The sequence below is a fragment of the Carassius carassius genome, chromosome 26, assembly GCF_963082965.1.
Source record: "Carassius carassius chromosome 26, fCarCar2.1, whole genome shotgun sequence".
Lineage (NCBI taxonomy): Eukaryota > Metazoa > Chordata > Actinopteri > Cypriniformes > Cyprinidae > Carassius > Carassius carassius.
The window spans coordinates 13,662,623-13,685,521 of record NC_081780.1 but is presented as its reverse complement, the minus strand read 5'-3'; the positions used below and the strand labels follow the sequence as shown (position 1 = coordinate 13,685,521).

At 35.0% G+C, this 22,899-nt stretch overlaps 2 protein-coding genes and 1 long non-coding RNA gene across 9 annotated transcripts in view; all 3 read right to left on the bottom strand.

Annotated features, from left to right (window-relative positions):
* LOC132105858 (myelin-associated glycoprotein-like) overlaps positions 1–22,899 on the bottom strand; it is an 86,917-nt gene that overhangs the window by 945 nt on the left and 63,073 nt on the right. The window lies entirely within an intron of this gene.
* Positions 15–20,452, bottom strand: LOC132105859 (sialic acid-binding Ig-like lectin 12). Of its 4 annotated transcripts, none has more exons than XM_059511315.1 (7): positions 20,228–20,452; positions 19,513–19,881; positions 19,068–19,394; positions 18,724–18,987; positions 17,686–17,773; positions 514–583; positions 15–401 (listed from the first exon to the last, which is right to left on the bottom strand). In XM_059511315.1, exons 1-7 carry the CDS (start codon positions 20,271–20,273, stop codon positions 72–74), a joined length of 1,494 nt encoding a protein of 497 aa, XP_059367298.1. In that variant the 5' UTR covers positions 20,274–20,452; the 3' UTR covers positions 15–71. The 4 variants fall into 4 exon arrangements, with proteins under 4 accessions (XP_059367298.1, XP_059367297.1, XP_059367301.1 ...); XM_059511314.1 differs by lacking the exons at positions 17,686–17,773; positions 18,724–18,987; positions 19,068–19,394; positions 19,513–19,881 and adding exons at positions 2,576–2,663; positions 3,918–4,181; positions 4,263–4,589; positions 4,708–5,076 and having other exon boundaries at positions 20,228–20,451; XM_059511318.1 differs by lacking the exon at positions 18,724–18,987.
* On the bottom strand, positions 21,814–22,838 carry LOC132106294 (uncharacterized). The gene is made up of 2 exons (XR_009424102.1): positions 22,441–22,838; positions 21,814–22,366 (listed from the first exon to the last, which is right to left on the bottom strand). It is a non-coding gene; the product is annotated as an uncharacterized LOC132106294 (long non-coding RNA).

Genomic DNA, 22,899 nt, shown 5'->3' with positions numbered 1-22,899 from the left:
ACTGTATATATTTGAAATATATATTTTTTTGGAAAAACAACTAATAGAGGAATGGTAAACTCTCTAGTTTTCTATGGCTTATGCCGTTTAACCTTTGCGTAAATCTGAGAGGAGTCTTCAAACAGCTCTTCCTCTGCTTCTTTAGCTCGCACATTTGCACTCACAATCACCTGTGCTTCTCTGGCTCTTGAAGACTCTCCTATTGAGCTCTCAGTCTTTAACAGCCCTTCAGAACAATCCTGTTTCACAGCGTAGTCAGGCGAAGAGAGGCTACCAAACTCTTGTGATTCTGATTTTGTGAAGACAATGGAGGAATAAATGATGGAGTCTTGATTTGCTGCGGCTCCAGCAGATGACATCATGACATAAACAGGGTCATCTTGATTCTCATGTGGGGCGACCTAATGATTGACAGGGTAGAATCAGTGCTGGAAAGCTCTAGAATTTATTTATCTTTTTTGCATTTATCAGTATTATTATAGTGGTTTGTTTTATGTTTCTGTTGTAACTCACTTCACTGGTACTTCGATCACTTCTCTTGGTGCCTTTTTGTGTAGTCTGTGAAAGTTTCCCATTCCCTTTTCTAAAAAAAAAAAAAAAAAGAAATAATAATATTATTCTACAAAAGCTTCACAGTTGGCAAAATCTATAAATCAGACAGCATTGGCATTTAAGTCACATATATAAATATCATTGCATTAGACACAAATAATCAAAAGTGTCATCTACAAACTATTTATGCTTAAGGGAAAGGTGTCAAGGTGCTTATACTGATGTGTAGCAGGGGCGGACTGGCCATCTGTGTGATCTGGAGAATCACAGAACGGCCGGTACTCCAGGACGGCCGGCAGGCCGGACCACCACCCGCCACGCGTGCAGTCATCACCTGTTTTTTTTTCCTCCGCTAATCTGTTTTACCCTCCAGTACTGTAGGTGGCAGCAATTCACCTTTAAATTGGATGTCAGTTGAACTGGCCGTGGCCGCCAAGTAAGAAGAATAAGAAGTGGAAGAGTAGGAAGAAATGAACTGCAAAGACGTTAACGTTAGATAGAAGAAGCATAGAAACAAACAAACAATATGCATAACGCGGCTGCGGGTAAAAAACGGAAAGAAAAGCGTGGGGCTGAGAAGGCGAGAGAAAAAAAAACGGAATTTAGATACTGAAGCCGCTAAATTTCCCAAACTAACTGAAATATATAGCAATATTTTCCAGAAGCATCACCTCGCAGTTAAAAATTAGAAGCAGTGAAGTGAGCCAGACAAATATGTAGCAACATGCCATCAGTGATGATGATGAAGGACAGAAAGATTAGCTGGTTACACATGCAGATCCAGATCCAAGTATGGAACATGAGAGGAGAAAGAAATTTACTTGCTATAGGGATGATGTTAGGAAGTGATATTCAGGTTGCTACATTTTTAATGATTACAGTAGCTAAAACAGCTAAACTTCAACATTTTAGCTGTAAAATGTCACATGCAGTAGCTAATATTAAGAAATATGTTGTTCTTTTACTTTAAAAATGTTGGTAACTTTACAGTTAATGCTTACAAACTTTGAAGATTTTGAATACAGAAGTTACATTTGTAATGGTGTATTTTCATTTAGATGTGGTATTATTATCTGTGCAGTAAGATTAATTAATTAATTACTGCATAAATTAAGATTATTAAGCAATACATTTATTTTAAGACAACATGGAATAGATTGTATAATATGCTGTTATAACAGCATATTATATAAACTATTCCATGCTATCTTGGAATAAAACCTGTTTAAAAAAAAACAATCCATTCCATCATTGTTTATTTAGGTTGAGCTTAGACTAAGAGCAGAGAAAGACACCCACTCCAGCTCAACAACTAGTCAACATCAGTGTTATTGCTATAATTTGGATGGTATGGTATCATGAGCCACAATTAAAGTCTTGTGACATTCATGCCAGGCGTTATTGTTGTTGTTATCGAGTTTATGCGCCCCAGTTGCTTTGGGCCGGGCCTAGTCAAAGTCCAGGGCTGTTTTTTAGTCCCAGTCCGTCCCTGGTGTGTAGTGTGAGAAGTTGATTCCCCTCAAGTTCACACAAATGTACAGTTGAAGAGTAAACACTGTGTTGTTCTTCACAGTAACACATGACAACCACATGTGTCAAAAACATTGTGTTCAGTTTGACAAATGTATCTATATTTTAAAACCTAGCATGCTTCTATTTGTAAAACAGCTATTTGTAAAAAAATTGACCTTGTGTTATCTTTCTAAAAATAAATGCTACTTAGTTTAAAAGTTTATTAATACTGCAATAACCTTTTATACATTTTTAAATGTGACCTAATAGTCTGTTAATTTATAGCAATTTATATCCTTATATATTAATTTTTCAAAAACAAATACAGATGAGAATAAACCTGCTTGTAATGTTTTTGCTTGACAAATATACATTTATAAATGTACCAGATATTGGCTAATGTACAGTAAAATCATCAGATCAAATATGCTGAATGTGTTTTTCTTACTGGTTTCACAGTGCTCTTTTATTATACATCATTCTTAATACCTCATGTGTGTTGTGCACCTACCGTACACAGATGCATGTAATGGCACTTAACAACATGACCACCAGAGCCACAACAACAACTCCAATCAGCAAAGAGAAATGATTCAAACCTAAAGCAGAATAAGTGTTAAGAAAACCACTGATGATTCACTGATTCAATTATGCAATTGCCAGATTATCTTAATCTTTCAACAACAAAATAACTACTGTATGATGGCAGGGGAATGAGAATTTAAAAAGTAAGAGATTAGCATTAGCATTGCCACTTATGTCAGTGGTTGCATCTGAAAGCTTAGGCAGCGGATGCCTTACTGTCTTATCAGGTACAAAGGTACACAAAGATACCTCACGAAACTGATTTCAGACAGACTTCTGAGGTAGCATAATGGTGTAATGATCTACAACAAGATAGTGAGAGCTTTGGCAAATATTTAATGAGTAAAATATTATTTACATCAAAAGTGGATTTTTTTTATTTATATACAAACTTGTTTGTAAAAATGTACTGTAATGTTTTGTTATATTGTATACTTTCATAAACTTCTATAACGTTTTATAAATGAAGTTTTATAAGATTTAATCACTTGTGTAATTAATATGTCTGTGCTCTGAAATATTTGAGATTTGTAACCATTATAGCTGGAAAAGTCATTTTCATGTCATGACTTACAGTCAACAGATCTTGTTTTCACAAAATGTACTTCAGCACTTCAGGACTAGAGTTGAAAAACTCAAATTGACCCGCCAACATTACAAATGTATAAACATCTCCGTATTTCACAGCACATCAGCATACTGAAACTTTTTTTACCATCTTTGGCTGATAAAATATTATTTCCTAGTGAAAATATTGGGGGGGGGGGGTTCTTTTTGCCTTCATATGGTAGTAAAAAAATAAAAAAGAATATAATAACAACATATTTCTAATAATTTATTAGTTCATATCTGTATAGTAAATACGGGGGTCAGATTGACCCACAAGCATCACGAATGTAACAGAAATTGGACATCAAAACTTATCAGTGTTTTGAAACTTCGTATGCATGTGTATGACCCTAAATGAGAAAAAAAATCACTACATTTAAAAAAAAAATTAAAATTTATAAAAATAAAAAAGGTTAACTGATATTTCAGACAACTCAAAAATCAAAACAGTATATGGGGGTTAAATGACACTGAAATAAAAGTAATCTGGGAAGATTTTTTATCAACTTTAATCAATTAATTTAATCAACATAAGCATTTTTATAGTAACTATTCTTGCACTATTACACAATAACAGTGTTATAACCTTTCATTTTATAATTGACTTCTAGGTGCTAATGAATGTTAGGAGGTAAATTGTCTGTTCCTGTATTACTCACTCTGAATGTCCAGCTTCACAGATGAGTTGTGGCTGCCATGTTGGTTCTGAGCTGTACAGTGGTACCAGCCTCTGTGTGTCGGGTCGGTCCTATTGAAGGTAAGAGTGTCTCCAGTCTGCAGCTGTTTCAACTGTCCTTCACTCTCTCTGGACCAGGTGTAGTTCACAGCTGGATTTGCATCACTGCTGCAGATCAGAGTCACTGAACTGCCCTCCAACACAGAGCTGGAGGGAATCACAGACACTGCTGTGTTTTTGGGTGAATCTGAAGAGAAAAAAAATAGGGCCTCACAATAAAAATCAAAATAACACAATTCACAAGTCAAAACTAAAAAGCATGACTTACACTGAACATGTAGTGTGATGCTGTCCTGTGCTGTTTTGGTCTTGTCCTGTAGCTGGTAGGTTATGGTGCAGGTGAAAGTGACTCCGTGCTCACGGTGAGTAGCAGTGAAGTTCAGATTAGAGATGAGCTCCTGTAGTCTGCTGCTCTCATTGAGGAGGATTCTGGAAGTGGAGCTCCATGTGAGAGTTGGTGGAGGAGAGGAGCAGAGAGTCTCAGCAGAGCAGCGCAGACTCACAGAGCTCCCCTCCAACACCTCCAACACCTCCTCCTGACCCTGCACCTCCTTCTGCTCCACATACAGCTGCACTCTGGGTTTGGGAGGAGACTCTGAAATACACACAGATTCATTTATTATATTTGATTGATGTCTAGTTTCAAATAATGTTTTAATTTCATCATTATACATGTATTTATTAATAATATTTCCAGTCACAAATTTACTCACCAATCACATCTATTGAAACATTGGCTTGTATATAGGTATGTTTCAGTCTACCTTCACTCTCAATCCTGAAGAAATACTGACCACTGTGGTTTGATCTGAGGTCATAAAAGATAGTGGTGCAGTCCTTATCTTTTAATTTTCCAGTTATTTTCCCTTTCATAGAGGATTTCTGGCTTGATGTGCTTGAGTTAAACACTACATTTCTGTTTAGATTAGTCCCATCTTTGTACCACACTCCTGTAGCTCTCTCTGTGAGGTGTTCGTCATATTCTTCTTTAATCTCAAATCTGCACTTTATGATCACACAAGATCCACTGAGAGCTTTAATCTTCTGTGGCAGACTGATGTTGAAATCTCTACAGCAAACACCTACAACACACACATGATGAAAAGCATTATTTTTAAGGGGGTATACAGTATCATTTTAAAGGGAGAACGAGCAGAGCCACAGCAACAGTGAAATCTACATCAAGGATATTTGTAACTATTAATTTATTTTAATATATTAATGTAATATTATAAATATGATGAATAAGATAGCAGTCTTTAGAAAACAACATTATTTAACTGATTTAGCTAGAAAATGCTCTAAATGAAAAGTTCTCATTTAGTTTAATGCATCAGACTAAATGTAGTTTAGCACTTGTTAAACTAGTTAATGTACATCCTCAGTCATACTGAACACTAGATGTGAAGAAGGGAAGGAAAATCCTACCTTTTAACAGAAAACAGAAAATAATTATTTTCTCTGCTGTGTCCATCTCTTCATTAACAGACAATCCTGTAGGAAACACTCTTGTACACGTTAGTATTTACATGCAAAAAATGATTTGTATTTATTGATCTCAAGTCCTGAGCTGCTGCTGATTTGAAACCGTGTGAAAGTGTGCTGTGTGAACAGTCTGTAACTTCATATACTGTCTTAATTTCCTGTGTCAGCATCAACACACATGTTGAACCACACATGTGAAACGCACGAGTGCTTCAACAATCACTTATTTTAATGTATTTTATGTTTAATTTCTTCAACTCTTGATTCTCTCGTGACTTAAATTGACATAATGAATCAGTGATGGAAAGTTCTAGTGTAAATTGGTGAGTAGTATGTGAGCTTGTTTTGGTCTGTAAAAACTTATTTACAACTCTACACTGTAAAAAAGTCCGTAAAAATACAGTACAATATACCGTAATAACTTAAAGGAATTGTCCGTATTTTCTTTTTACAGGTGTTTCCCCGTATTTTTTAAATTATGCTTTGCATTGTGGGTACAAGAAGCTCAGTCAGTCGACAATCGGCGCGAAACCAGTGCTTGAGCAGGCGCCATTATTCACGGAGATAGTCTCGGTCAAAATCTCATTTTAAAGTCGGATTTAGGATTTTGAGAATGGTTCTTACTCTTCCTTTGTAAATTATGTTTTGTTAAATGTAACAAACTGTAACATTAACTTAGTTGCTGCCTGGCTTGTTTGGCAAATGGATGTCAGAGCCGTCGCATTCAACATTTTCAGCATAACGTTAAGTTACCGTCTCATCTTACACTTCTAACGTTATACAGCGTGAAGGTACGTGTTACAGTACTCACTGTCAGTTTTATAAATAAAGGTTTATTAACTTTTTATTGTTGTTAATGCAGTGTAACGTTTTTTGTTAATGAGCATCTTGTAAAGCATCCGGCATATTAATGTTACTGAGCAGCTGTGATAACGTTAAATCTGAAGTGCGGTAACTTACAACTGTAAGTAAGGTAACTGTAAGGTTTAGACATTTTATCGGCTTGTTTATGTTAAACACACACACACTCGATAAGTTAATTCTGTAACTTTACTGGCACTAGTGATGTGTCGTTCTTGAACGATTCGTTCAATTTGAACGAATCTTTAATGTGACTCGGGAAGAACGAGTCGTCTCGGGGAGTGATTCGTTCAGTCGCGCATGCGCATTATTCTATAGGTTCTGTTCTAGTAGTAGTGATTCACCTGTCAGTCAATGCAGTCTTGAGCCAGAAAGAGAATTGATTAGTTCATAGTTCGGGTCTATCGGGTTTTTGACTCGTTCCTTAATCACGTGACAGCCCCATACGCTACCCCAATGCAGTCTGAGCCGGAAAGAGAATTGATTAGTTCATAGTTCGGGTCTATCGGGTTTTTGACTCGTTCCTTAATCACGTGACAGCCCCATACGCTAACCCAATGCAGTCTGAGCCGGAAAGAGAATTGATTAGTTCATAGTTCGGGTCTATCGGGTTTTTGACTCGTTCCTTAATCACGTGACAGCCCTATACGCTAAAACCAATGCAGTATGAGCCGGAAAGAGTATTGATTAGTTCATCTCATGAGTCTTCGGGTCGAGTCATTCCTTAATCACGTGACAGACCCATACGCTAACAGTAAAAGAACGCAGTATTGAGCCAGAAAGAGACTTGATTAGTTCATCTTTCGGTTCTTCGGGTTGTTCGTTCTTTTGTCCCGTGATGTGACAACATTGGCTAGAGTAATTATTAAATCAGATTGTCTGTATAAACCATACTTTTGTAACATATGACACTTTATAAACATTAAAAAACACTGTGTACATACTTTTGAATTGTTGTTTATTGTTTATTTTTGTGCCAGAAAGCTTTGTAACAAAGAGGACAACTATTCCAAAATAAATCAAAATAATAAAAAAGTAAATAATTAAAAATAAAATTAAAATTAAAAGATAATAAAGCCACAGGGTCTAATAACCTTAACAAATGAACTTTAAAAGTACAATATAAAAAAAGAAAAAAAGAAGAAAAACTAAAAATTGCACAACAAGCTTTGCTTTTTTATATAATAATTTAAAATGAATACGTTTTAAAATAAATAACACTTTTGTGCCAAAATAAAAACTTTATATCAAAGAGGATAACTATTCCCCAAATAATTTTAAACCATTTAAATAAAAATAAATGAAAATTAAGAGATACTAAAGCTACTGAGTCTTATAACAATAACAAATTACCTTTAAAATCACAACAACAACAAAAATATTGCACAACAAGCTAGTCTTTTTCTAAATAAAGAAAAATAAATAAGCTTTAAAATAAATAACACACTGTGGCTATATTTTTAGGACTTGCTTTAAGGCATGTTTGCATTAAAAAAAACAAAAAAACAAGCTCCCTGACCTTGGATGGGCTGAGTCTGTTTCTTCTATCTGAGATAATCTGCCCAGTTTTAGGAAAAATTCTTTCAGATGGCACAGATGTGGCCACAATGCAAAGTCTTGTCTTTGTGACTTCAGAAAGGCTTTTGTATACTGGTGAACATCTCCTCCATCAGGCCAGAGGGTCTGATGTGCGGGGTAAGAGTGGCTCTGCAAGGTAGGCCTGCACCTTTATAGCATCTGAGGTCTTAGAAGAGGTAGCAGAAGGCCTCAAGCTTGCTACCCTCTCGTCAAAGTCTTCCCAAAACATGGCCCCTGCACTGGCAGTCGCACCAGGATCTGAAGTATCCTCCTCACTCTGAGCTGGGTTAAAACTGTTAAAGCTGAAGTTATCATAACCTTAATGTTTTAAACTAACATTAATAATTCAAATTCAAAATTTTATTTGCTTTTAATGTATATGTCATTATGTCCTTTTTTGAGCAATCTTCTTATACATATATTACACCAATATGTCAAGTTTGCCTAGGACAAGCAATTATTATACCAGCAAACTCAAAATTGGAGTAAAAATTAACAAACTAGTCTATAAATACTTTTTATTGTACGCTTGGATTATATTATTATATAGCCTAGTGTTTATTTACCGATAGACAGTCAAAATGACAAATTAATCAATATTTTATTTATAACAGGGTTTTATTTATTTATAAAATAATAACAAACCACAGATCCTCAACAAACAGTAACAAAAACACAGTGACAGAAAATGTCAGAAATAGCGTATGGGTCTGTCACGTGATTAAGGAACGAGTCAAACTCGACCCGAGACCCGAAAGACTCATGAGATGAACTAATCAATTCTCTTTCCGGCTCAAGACTGCGTTCGTTTTGCGTATGGGGCTGTCACGTGATTAAGGAACGAGTCAAACTCCATGTCAAACTCGACCCGAGACCCGAAAGACTCATGAGATGAACTAATCAATTCTCTTTCCGGCTCAAGACTGCGTTAGTTTTGCGTATGGGTCTGTCACGTGATTAAGGAACGAGTCAAACTCGACCCGAGACCCGAAAGACTCATGAGATGAACTAATCAATTCCCTTTCCGGCTCAAGACTGCGTTAGTTTTGCGTATGGGTCTGTCACGTGATTAAGGAACGAGTCAAACTCCATGTCAAACTCGACCCGAGACCCGAAAGACTCATGAGATGAACTAATCAATTCTCTTTCCGGCTCAAGACTGCGTTAGTTTTGCGTATGGGTCTGTCACGTGATTAAGGAACGAGTCAAACTCGACCCGAGACCCGAAAGACTCATGAGATGAACTAATCAATTCTCTTTCCGGCTCAAGACTGCGTTCGTTTTGCGTATGGGTCTGTCACGTGATTAAGGAATGACTTAAACCCGAGGACTCTTGTCAGATAAGAGGTGAGGTGAGCTAATCACAGACTAAAGACCCAGGTAAAGAATGAATTTTTTTTCTGTATCTTATAGCATTTTAGTTTTGTATTGTTTTTAGTGTGATCAACGTTTGCGTAAGTACTAGATCTGTTGGGGAAGTAACACATAACATTTTCATTACAATTTGCTGAAATGAACGAAATGACTCGAAAAAAGATTCGTTCATTTTGCTGAACGAGACTCAAAAGTCCGAGTCGGTAAAATGATCCGAACTTCCCATCACTAACTGGCACACTGTCCGTGAATGCATACGTCGTGCACGCGCAGAGAATGCCGCTTCATAGAACGCGCCAGGAGCGCATCGAGTTCTCTCTCACTTACACAGACAAAAGCACGCAAAATAGTCAAAATTAGAATTTCTGGTGAGTGAGAGTCTTTAATAAGTCTTGACTGATGTAAAGAGTTGGGATGTGTCAGATGTCCATCAATGTGAGTCATGTTTTAAAGGGACAGTAGTTCATGACATTCATGGTGTTTCTTTTCTAATGACAGGTCATAATTGCTGCTGTACTTTGCATCCCAAGCACCTGCTGCATTCTTATCATGGGTTTGTATTCTGTTTTATATGCAAAATGGCAATGCAAAATGTAAAACGGCAATGTGTTTCTGTATTTTAATGTACATTTTCCCATACAAATGTTTAATATTTAGTGCAAAATGAAACATCTATTATATAGTTTACATTTGCCATTTCCTACACTAGTTTTAATGTGCAAAATAAAAACATATTTTAATGCTTTATAAGTTGCAAAATTCAAATGAACATATATTACACAAATTGATTAGATTTGGTTAATATGTCCAAGCAAAAACTGTAGTAAAATTATCATTTAAATGCAGTTTTTCCTAAATAAATTTTGACTTGGGGGTAGGACACTTGGGATTGCATTTTCATCATAATACAGCATGATAATTGTAGCAAAATACAGTGAGAATTTCAGAATGCATTCTGAGCCAAAGGTGCTGCAAAGTGGTGTTTTAAATTTTTATTATTCTTAGTGCATTGAAGAAGTGGATTGACACTTACATACAAGATGTTTCAATTGCATTTTCACTTAATACCTCGCAATGAATAAAAAGTCAGTGTGGATTTGAAATGCATTTGAAAATGCAACACGCCCCTGGCCTGTCAATCGTTAGGCTACATCAAGATGGGGCTCGCAACAGGACACACAATAAGTCAATATTCAGTCAACCAAACGCTCTCCACATTGACTTAAACTAAATTCATCGCAGGGTGTTAAATGAAAATGCTATTGAAACGTCTTCTATGTAAGAGTCAATGCATTTAAGAAAAATAAAGATTTAAATCACCATTTTGCTGCACATTTGGCTCAGAATGCATTCTGAAATTCTCACAGCATTTTTGCTACAATTATTATGAGGTATTATGATTAAAATGTGTTCTACCCTCAAGACTTAATGCATTTAGGAAAAATGTCAAAAGCATGTCAAAAATTTTGCTACAGTTTTTGCTTGGACATGTTAAACCTATCTAATCAATTTGGGTAATACATTTTAATTTTAATTTTGCAACTTATAAAGTGTTTAAATGTTTTTAATATGCATATTAAAACTAGTGTAGAAAATGGATATGTAAATCATATAACAGAATTTTCATTTTGAACAAAATTTTGGACATGTATGGTGAAATGTAAATTAAAACACAGAAATACATTAACATTTTACATATTGCATTGCCATTTTGCATATTTCAAATTGCTACCCATATGTTTCCATATTTATTTACCATTAGGGATGTTCAACAATGACAGAAAAATAGTCATTGAGTTGTTTATTCAGTTAACTTGGTTAGTGAAGTTGTTTGTGTAGGAAAGATTTAATCAATGTTTGGAGTGGCTTTCTGAATTTACAATGTGTTGTTTATAATTTCTTTGTTTATTGTTATTGGTGATTCCAGATTGCTGTCATACAAGTTACCATGTCCTCCCCCATTGAGACATTCCCTTTGTTTTATTTTAAACATAAACATCCGGAGGAGAATGGCACCTACACTGGAATTCATACAAATGTAAGGAACATATCTAATGAAACTGTGTATAAAGCATTTTATGTTGCCTTTTAGTGGAAAATAATCAAAGGGTTAGTTCAGTCAAAAACGAAAATTCTGTCATTAATCACTCACCCTCATGTTGTTCCGAACCTGTAAGACCTTCGTTCATCTTCAGAACACAAATTGAGATATTTTTGATGGAATCTGGAAGCTTTCTGACCCTGCATAGACAGCAAGGGCCGTAAAGGGAAGTCGTGGCCTAATGGTTAGAGAGTCGGACTCCCAATCGAAAGGTTGTGAGTTTGAGCCTCGGGCCGGCAGGAATTGTGGGTGGGGGGAGTGCATGTACAGTTCTCTCTCCACCTGCAATACCATGACTTAGGTGCCCTTGAGCAAGGCACTGAACCCCCAACTGCTCCCTGGGCGCCGCAGCATAAATGGCTGCCCACTGCTCCGGGTGTGTGTTCACAGTGTGTGTGTGTGTTATCACTGCTCTGTGTGTGTGCACTTTGGATGGGTTAAAACCAGAGCATGAATTCTGAGTATGGGTCACCATACTTGGCTGAATGTCACTTTCACTTTTACTACGATCAAGGCACAGAAACATAGTATAAGGACATTGTTAAAATGGTCCATGTGACATCAGTGGTTCTTTTTTTTTTATATAAAATGAATACTTTTGTGTGCAAAGTAAACAAAATTACAACTTTATTCAATGATTTATCCTCTCCTGGGATAGTCTGCCGCCATTAACTAGAGTACCACTATGGATGCGTGTGCATTAATTTGCCAGTAAACAAGGTGCAGCGCATGCAGGGTCTACGTCAACAGCACCACACACATTCCCCATAGGTCAGAGAGCTCTCGAATTTCATCAGAAATATCTTAATTTGTGATCTGAAGATAACTGAATGACTTAACAGATATTTTATAAGCAATGTTTAAACTGGAACTTAATAATTCAATCTCAACCTGTTCTGCATGTTATTCTTTACTTTTTCATTCATTTTCATTTCTTGTCATTAACAGTCTTCCTGTGAAGAAATCCTGAACAAGCGTCAAATGTTCAGATGAAGGCAATCTACGCTTCCAAGACTCATGTATGAACTACTTCTAGATTCCGTGTAATTATTATATATTTTTTTTCAAATCTCAATTTAGGATTTGGACTAAAAATGCAGCAAAAGAAAAAAAAAGTAGTTTCCTCAAACGGGCACATGGCAAGAGATACTAAATGCACACAAACACTTGGAGCCCTGATCTTAATTTGGATTGTATAGTTTTCTTAGTTTAACATTGAAATGTCAGTCATGAGTGGATAAATCTTTCTTCTTTATTTTTTTTCGATGTCAATTGTAGATGCAGATAATTTAGCATGAATATGAGGTTAGTAATCTAACTAGGGTTAGTTCACAGTTCATAATATTATATGAATAATCTCATTCCAATCCTTTTAGACTTTTGTTCATTTTTGGAACACTAATGAAGATCCATTTTAATGAAATCTGACAGCTATACTGTATTGGACGTTGAAATGGTAGTTGCATAGGCCGTCAATTGAGGGACAGAAAGCACAGAGATTTCATTAAAAATACTGTTCATTTGTGTTTCAAAGATGAATGGAAATCGTATGGATTTGAAACTGTATGAGGAAGAGTAACTGATGACAAAAAATCACATTTTGTGCTTTTTAAATAATGTTGTGTTCTATGGGAAAATGGTGTCATTTCACTTGACTATTGACTATAAGTCCGTAGCAATTGTTAATAATGACAGCCCTGTCTTTTGTATTAATTTTTACCCCATGTATTTGAAAATGTATTCTTTGTGACCACTATTTGGTGCAACACCAATATTGTACAAGTACCTGTTCATGATTTCTTTTTTCTGCATGTTGCTGTTTAAACTAAAAATTGTTCTATAATACAAACATTTTCAATGGTGCTTTTCACATTGTTAAATTGATGTCATAATATTTTTGTCTTCACCTGTTTAAGGCAAATAAAAGCTACTGAACGCATTTTTAAGAATGTTCACATGAGGTAAAAATTAACCATGTTCAATTTGTACATATTGTGCTGGATTTATTTGCTACAGAAGAGGCCTATGCTATAATTTTTTTTTTTAAATCTCTGCATAACGGATTTTCCGTTTATGGTACGGAAGAAAATGTTAATCCACAGAAGTGTCCATAAAGTGTCAATTTAACAGAAAATGTCCTGGTAATTTTCTGCCAGTACATTATCCATTTTTTTACGGAATGTTTTTTTACAGTGTAGGCTTTTTGTGTTGTGTTGTGAATAAATCATTTATGTGATTTTGTGTATCAGCTCACTTCATCAGTTTTTGATTCTCATAGCACATCTATTTAGTGGAAGTTTCCTGTTTTGAAAAGCCTGTGTTTATATTTAAGTGTAGCTTTATATGAGTTTTCATTAAGAGAAATTAATAGACTGGACTAGCATATGCAATTACTCTTTAAGATGTATTCACAATTAAAAATGTCTGAATGTCATTACATTAGATATAACAAGACAAAGCAAGTGGCATCTGCAAACAAATTATGGAAGAGCTTTTCTTACAACTGACTTCTCTATTGTGTACATAATTTTTGCTTATTTTGCAATCTGAGTCAAAGTCATTTTTAGTGGATATGTGAAGTCAGTTTCCCTAAGGCTCACACTAATATTCTAACAGAGTTAACAGTGTTGTTCATCACATTAGCGCATGTGACTACCACAAAGTGTCAAAATACTTTCTGTGTTCATTTCGTGTCCCCAAAGTGAGGGAAAAAAAAAAAGCTTTCCAATAGCATTCCCACTTACTTTATCTCAAAGACAGTTATTTGGGTAATATATGCAAGATATATATTTTTTATATTTTTTTTTATTTTACATTAACTTATTGGAAGATGCTGCGGTTTGTCTTTCATTGGTTGAATCACAGAACTAAAACTCATCTGCAGCCTGAAGGAGGCAGTGCCTCTGAAAAACAAATAGAACACAAGGTTTCTGTTTCAGAGGTCTTAAGAAGAAGAAATCAATAGAAGCCACAGTATGATCAATAAATAACCTCAAAAGATTATAAAGACTTACAAAAAAATATGTTTTATATATATTCTACTGTTGTCCTGTGTTGTTTTTTTCTCAACAACAAATCCTAATAGACTGTAAGAGCTATAAAATCAATCAGTCTATTGTTTTTTTGTTTTTTGTCTTACCATGGAGTTTCACTAGGCTCTGAACATTGATAAAGAGGACACTGTTCCCATTGCCAAGTGTGTTAAAAACCGATTGTTTAGAATATGTTGGTAAACATAAGAAAATGCAAAATAACCACTTTATACATTCTGCTAAAAAGACATGACAGTTTTTTAGTGATACAAACAGATACATTGCGATTATATACAAAAGTGGCATTATTACAATTACCACCATGTCAATTATGATTATCATCTGTTATATCTTCATGGTGTAAAACAAGCAGTATGTGTCACAGTCTTGTTTCTTTCTGTCACTGTCTTCTGTGAGTGTTGTGTTTGGTGCCATGTGCTTTTTCTGACCCCGCCCACCCTGTCACAGCATACACAAACAACAAATAATACAGCCAGAGAGAGTGGTGTGTGAGACAAGAATATATATAGTCCATGACAATGAACAACAGCTGAGTGTGTGATTGAGAGACAGGTGTGCAGAGTAAAGGTAAATTAGTCCGGGAGCAAGGCAGAAACACAGGTGTAGCAACTAAACAGTAATGAGGTGACAAGGTGGGCGGGGTCAGAAAAAGACAGGAGAGAAGCACATGGCACCAAACAAATGTGTGTCTCATACAGGACATATTTATTTAAAAACCTGAATGTTTAGTAAATTTTAGAAGAGAATGAAGAAAATTAAATATTTATTTGTTATCAGAGAGTCTAGAAAACAGCACAAAAGTGATTAGATTAATAACTATAAAGTATTTCATACATATTAAACACATATATTCCATCTAAACATTTTATTACAAGTCTCTAAATGTGTAAAATTATTTATTTAAATGTTACGGCTGGCTCGTAAACCGCAAAATAAAAGAGGCAGACAACAGATTCTTTAACAATAAAGCAATTTATTATCAAACCAAGCAAAAAATTATTAAACAATCAAAAGAAACCAACGTCTAGGGGAAAAATAGGACGTGCGGTTATTAAATAAACAATATCTGGAACTTTAAATAAACATAGCAAAGTGATGATTAATGAGAAAATAGAAATGTACAAATGACAAAGTAGGGGAGAAGTGAGGGCGAAGCGAGGCATATCTCATTCCATGTCACCGGTCTTTATACTCTGGTGAGTTAGTTAAGGATTGAAAACACCTGTTGCACAATTTACATCTGCACTGTGTAGCAGAGCCAGCAGGGGCAAACCAGGCGAACAGGCAGGTGTAACATAAACTAAACAGATTTTATCTCCAATCAAATGTCAAAATAGTTTATTTCTCTGGTAGTGAGGCTTGGTCTTCATGCTTTATGTATCAGATATGAAACATTGTTTTTTATTAGTCTTACATATTGGAAATGTGTATTTTTAAAATACTGAAAGTACAGCTGACAGAGGAAGACAGAGTAGGAGATCACACGTGTATTTGTTGCCTATTGTTCAAAGTCTCATATTCAGAAACTGGAGCAGAGAGCTGAAGAGAAGCATATGTGTCTACTGCCTCATTCTGAGTCTGAAACAAAAACACTTGTCAACACCATCATCATCAACATGTGACTTAACATGTCTATTAAGAAAAACACTCACCTTCTGCTTAGTGGACAATCTGTATACAAATATAAAAAAGTATTAGTTTTAAGTTTATTGATTAGTTAAGTATAGATCATGTTTGTGCTATCCTTTGATATCAGTCATTTCTAAAATTACTTTTAATCAACTTTTATTTGGACAATGAGTCAGATTTCCCCTGAAATTCACACAACATGTACAAACAGATTAACCACAGTTTTGTTCATCATAGTAACTAATGCTTGACAACCAGTCTCATGCCACATTCCAGGCAACCCGTAACCCGTGTTTTTCCAACCTTAAACCCGTGAAAGTGCACTGGAACGTCAGTCAAACCCTTGACTTCCCACTCATGAACTCGTACTAGGTCGATGTACTCTCAGTTATGAGTTCTGACGTCACACAGCAAGCGAAACAACAATGGCAGCCCCTACGAATAATATTGCCTACGGATGCAGTGTTTATCCAAGTGGTACATGTTGAAAAATAGATTTTAGGACTCTGCTCCTTCTAATCTAACTATAATTCCTTACGCTCAGGAAGTTTGGCGTGACTTGCCTGGAACAGAACAAAGTCATTAGTCGTGGTTTGAAATCGTGACTTACGGGCTCAAAAGCCTGCCTGGAACGCAGCATCAAATGCCTTTTTGTTCTTTGATATATTTCACATACGCTTTATAATTTAAAGCTTAGCAAAATTCTTCTATTTTTTAGGTTTGAAATTGGATGCAATCCATATTTAATTAAAATTCGAATTTTTCTATTAAAATCTACAGCTATAACTTTCATACATTTGTGTTTTGAGGCCACTCTATAAGAGTGAAAGCATGTTCTTGGATTTTATAGGTTTCTATTAAGTGTTAAGACTACAACACTCCACCAATTTTGACAGATTTTTGGCCCAATCTGCTGTCTGGAGGACTTCTTTAGTTGCCAAAAGTCAGAGTCAGTCTGCAGATTTTTGGATAAATCACATAGTGGGTGATGGGAACAGACTCCAATATTTTAGCTTTTGACTATGATTCCATTTTAGAACATAGTGTATGATACACTTTTAACGGCAAAAGGTGTCAAGCTGCTTATACTGGTGTGTAGTGTGAGAAGTTGATTTCCCTCAAGTTCACATAAATGTACAGTCGAAGAGTAAACACTGCGTTGTTCATCACAGTAACACATGACAACCACGTGTCAAAAACATTGTGTTCAGTTTGAAAAATATATCTATATTTTGAAACCTAGCATGCTTCTATTTGTGAAACTGCATGACAATTTTGCTTGAATTATGTTTCTTAAAATAAATGCTACTTAGATTAAAAGTTTATTAATACTGCAATAACACATTTTAAAATGTGACATAGTCTGTTAAAGTATACTAATTTATATCCTTATCTATAAATTTTTCAAAAACAGATATAGTTGTGAATAAACCTTATTTATGATTGTAATGTTTTTGCTAGACAAATATACATTTATAAATGTACCAGAAATTGGCTAATGTACAGTAAAATCATCAGATCAAATATGCTGAATGTGTTTTTCTTACTGGTTTCACAGTGCTCTTCTATTATACATCATTCTTAATACCACATGTGTGTTGAGCACCTACCGTACACAGATGCATGTAATGGCGCTTAACAACATGACCACCAGAGCCACAACAGCAACTCCAATCAGCAAAGAGAAATGATTCAAACCTAAAGAAGAATAAGTGTTTAGAAAACCACTGATGATTCATGGTTTAAAATATGTATACAAACTTAAATGTAGATATCAGCCTAAAATTTGGCAAAAAACTTGTTCAGATGATAGGCTTTGATTTGCTTGAAGATTTGGTGGTAAACATGTTATGTAAAATATACATTTAATGTATTATATAAAATATAAAAAATGTACTGAATATATTTTATATTTTATTCTTTCATAAACTTCTATAAGATTTTATAAATGAAGTTTTATAAAATTTAATTACTTCTAAAATAATCTGTAATGTTCCACCTTTAAACAAAACTACCAAACTTAAGTCTGTGCTCTGAAATATTCGAGATTTGTAACCATTATAGCTGGAAAAGTAATTTTTATATCATGACTTACAGTTAACAGATTCATTTTTGGCTCCATATGGTAGTAAAATAATAATAATAATAATAATAATAATAAAATAACAACATATTCCTAATAAATGTATTAGTTCAGATCTGTATAGTATATAGTGGGGGTCAGATTGACCCACAAGGACCACAAATGTAACAGAAATTGTACGTCAAAACTTATCAGTGTGTTGAAACTTTGTATGCATGTGTATGACCCTAAATGAGAAAAAAAAAATCACTACATTTAAAAATAAAAAAATTATAAAAAATGAAATAGGTTAACTGATATTTCAGACAACTCAAAAATAAAAACAGTATATACGGGTTAAATGACACTGAAATAAAAGTAATGTGGGAAGATTAACTGGTTAACTGAACAATCTAGAGGCTTTTTAATTATTATTTAGGCTTTAATTTAATCAACATAAAAATTTTTATAGTAACTATTCTTGCACTATTACACAATAACAGTGTAATAACCTTTCATTTAATATAATTGACTTTTAGGTACTAATGAATGTTAGGAGGTAAATTGTCTGTCATGTATTACTCACTCTGAATGTCCAGCTTCACAGATGAGTTTTGGCTGCCGTGTTGGTTCTGAGCTGTACAGTGGTACCAGCCTCTGTGTGTCGGGTCGGTCCTATTGAAGGTAAGAGTGTCTCCAGTCTGCAGCTGTTTCAACTGTCCTTCACTCTCTCTGGACCAGGTGTAGATCACTGCTGGATTTGCATCACTGCTGCAGACCAGAGTCACTGAACTGCCCTCCAACACAGAGCTAGAGGGAATCACAGACACTGCTGTGTTTTTGGGTGAATCTGAAGAGAAAAAAATAGGGCCTCACAATAAAAATCAAAATAACACAATTCACAAGTCACAACTGAAAAGCATGACTTACACTGAACATGTAGTGTGATGCTGTCCTGTGCTGTTTTGGTCTTATCCTGTAGCTGGTAGGTTATAGTGCAGGTGAAAGTGACTCCGTGCTCACGGTGAGTAGCAGTGAAGTTCAGATTAGAGATGAGATCCTGTAGTCTGCTGCTCTCATTGAGGAGGATTCTGGGAGTGGAGCTCCATGTGAGAGTTGGTGGAGGAGAGGAGCAGAGAGTCTCAGCAGAGCAGCGCAGACTCACAGAGCTCCCCTCCAACATCTCCAACACCTCCTCCTGACCCTGCACCTCCTTCTGCTCCACATACAGCTGCACTCTGGGTTTGGGAGGAGACTCTGAAATACACACAGATTCATTTATTATATTTGATTGATGTCTAGTTTCAAATCATGTTTTAATTTCATCATTATACATGTATTTATAAATAATATTTCCAGTCACAAATTTACTCACCAATCACATCTATTGAAACATTGGCTTGTATATAGGTATGTTTCAGTCTACCTTCACTCTCAATCCTGAAGAAATACTGACCACTGTGGTTTGATCTGATGTCATAAAAGATAGTGGTGCAGTCCTTATCTTTTAATTTTCCAATTATTTTCCCTTTCATAGAGGATTTCTGGCTTGATGTGCTTGAGTTAAACACTACATTTCTGTTTAGATTAGTCCCATCTTTGTACCACACTCCTGTAGCTCTCTCGGTGAGGTGTTCGTCATATTCTTCTTTAATCTCAAATCTGCACTTTATGATCACACAAGATCCAATGAGAGCTTTAATCTTCTGTGGCAGACTGATGTTGAAATCTCTACAGCAAACACCTACAACACACACATGATGAAAAGCATTATTTTTAAGGGGGTATACAGTATCATTTTAAAGGGAGAACGAGCAGAGCCACAGCAACAGTGAAATCTACATCAAGGATATTTGTAACTATTAATGTATTTTAATATATTAATGTAACATTATAAATATGATGAATAATATAGCAGTCTTTAGAAAACAACGTTATTTAACTGATTTAGCTAGAAAATGCTCTAAATGAAAAGTTCTCATTTAGTTTAATGCAGCAGACTAAATGTAGTTTAGCACTTGTTAAACTAGTTAATGTACATCCTCAGTCATACTGAACACTAGATGTGAAGAAGGGAAGGAAAATCCTACCTTCTAACAGAAAACAGAAAATAATTATTTTCTCTGCTGTGTCCATCTCTTCATTAACAGACAATCCTGTAGGAAACACACGTTAGTGTTTACATGCATAAAATTCTTTGTATTTATTGATCTCAAGTCCTGAGCTGCTGCTGATTTGAAACCGTGTGAAAGTGTGCTGTGTGAACAGTCTGTAACTTCATATACTGTCTTAATTTCCTGTGTCAGCATCAACACACATGCTTAACCTTTAAACACACAAGTGCTTCAACAATCATTTATTTTAATGTATTTTATGTTTAATTTCTTTACCTCTTGATTCTTTCGTGGACTGATTTAAATGGACATAATGAATCCGTGATGGGAAGTATAAATAGTATAAATTGTTCAGTTGTTTGTGAGCTTGTTTTGGTCTGTAAAAAGTGCTTATTTACAACTCTAGGCTTTTTGTGTTGTGTTGTGAATAAATCTTTTAAGTGATTTTGTGTGTCAGTTAGCTCACTTCATCAGTTTTTGTTTCTCATAGCACATCTATTCAGTGGAAGTTTCCTGTTTTCTATTTTGAAAAGCATGTGTTTATGTTCAAGTGTAGCTTTATATGAGTTTTACAGGAAGAGAAATTTATAGACCAGACTAGAATATAATTACTCTTTAAGATGTATTCACAATTAAAAATGTCTGAATGTCATTACATTAGATATAACAAGACAAAGCAAGTGGCATCTGCAAACAAATTATGGAAGAGCTTTTCTTACAACTGACTTCTCTATTCTGTACCTTATTTTTGCTTATTTTGCAATCTGAGTCAAAGTCATTTCTGGAGGGAATCACAGACACTGTTGTGTTTTTGGGCGAATCTAAAGAGAAAAAAAAAGGGCCTCACAATAAAAATCAAAATAACACAATTCACAAGTCAAAACTGAAAAGCATGACTTACACTGAACATGTAGTGTGATGTTGTCCTGTGCTGTTTTGGTCTTGTCCTGTAGCTGGTAGGTTATAGTGCAGGTGAAAGTGACTCCGTGCTCACGGTGAGTGAGTAGCAGTGAAGAAATGAGTCAAAGTCATTTTTAGTGGATATGTGAAGTCAGTTTCCCTCAGGCTCACACTAATATTCTAACAGAGTTAACAGTGTTGTTCATCACATTAGCGCATGTGACTACCACAAAGTGTCAAAATACTTTCTGTGTTCATTTTGTGTCCCCAAAGTGAGGGAAACAAAAAAAGTTTTCCAATAGCATTCCCACTTACTGTATCTCAAAGACAGTTATTTGGGTAATATATGCAAGATTTATATATATAGACATTTTTATTTATTTTACATACACTTATTGGAAGATGCTGCAGTTTGTCTTTCATTGGTTGAATCACAGAACTAAAACTCATCTGCAGCCTTTGTTGTTGTTTTTTTGTTTTTTGTCTTACCATGGAGTTTCACTAGGCTCTGAACATTGATAAAGAGGACACTGTTCCCTTTGCCAAGTGTGTTCAAAACCAATTGTTAAGAATATGTTGGTAAACATAAGAAAATGCAAAATAACTGATACACTCTGATTATATACAAAGTGGCATTATTACCACAATTACCACCAAGTCAGTTATGATTATCATCTGTAATATCTTCATGGTGTAAAACAAGCAGTATGTGTGTTTCATACAGGACATATTCATTTAAAAACCTGAATGTTCAGTCAATTTTAGAAGACAATGAAGAAAATGAAATATTTATTTGTTATCAGAGAGTCTATAAAACAGCATAAAAGTGATTAGATTAATAACTATATAGTATTTCATACATACATATATTAAACACACATATTTTCCATCTTAACATTTTATTACAAGTTTCTAAATGTGTAAAATGATTTATTTAAACTAAACAGATTTAGCTCCAATCAAATGTCAAAATAGTTTATTTCTCTGGTAGTGAGGCTTGGTCTTCATGCTTTATGTATCAGATATGAAACATTGTTTTTATTAGTCTTACATATTGGAAATGTGTATTTTTAAAATACTGAAAGTACAGCTGACAGAGGAAGACAGAGTAGGAGATCACACGTGTATTTGTTGCCTATTGTTCAAAGTCTCATATTCAGAAACTGGAGCAGAGAGCTGAAGAGAAGCATATGTGTCTACTGCCTCATTCTGAGCCTGAAGCAAAAACACTTGTCAACACCATCATCATCAACATGTGACTTAACATGTCTATTAAGAAAAACACTCACCTTCTGCTTAGTGGACAATCTGTATACAAATATAAAAAAGTATTAGTTTTAAGTTTATTGATTAGTTAAGTATAGAGCATGTTTGTGCTATCTTTTGATATCAGAGTAACTTCTCAAATTACTTTTAATCAACTTTTATTTGGACATTAAGTCAGATTTCTCCTGAAATTCACACAAAATGTACAAAAAGAGTAACCACAGTTTTGTTCATCATAGTAACTAATGCTTGACAAACAGTCTCATGCCACATTCCAGGCAACCCGTAACCTGTGTTTTTCCAACCTTAAACCCGTGAAAGTGCACTGGAACGTCAGTCAAACCCTTGACTTCCCACTCATGAACTCGTACTAGGTCGATGTACTCTCAGTTATGAGTTCTGACGTCACACAGCAAGCGAAACAACAATGGCAGCCCCTACGAATAATATTGCCTACGGATGCAGTGTTTATCCAAGTGGTA

Coding starts and splice junctions, on each gene's coding strand:
- LOC132105859 (XM_059511315.1), bottom strand. CDS start 20,273: ATGGACACAGCAGAGAAAATAATTATTTTCTGTTTTCTGTTAGAAG. Junction 19,882..20,227: donor TTTCTGTTTTCTGTTAGAAG/GTAGGATTTTCC, acceptor TGTGTGTTGTAG/GTGTTTGCTGTAGAGATTTC. Junction 19,395..19,512: donor TGTTTCAATAGATGTGATTG/GTGAGTAAATTT, acceptor TGTGTATTTCAG/AGTCTCCTCCCAAACCCAGA.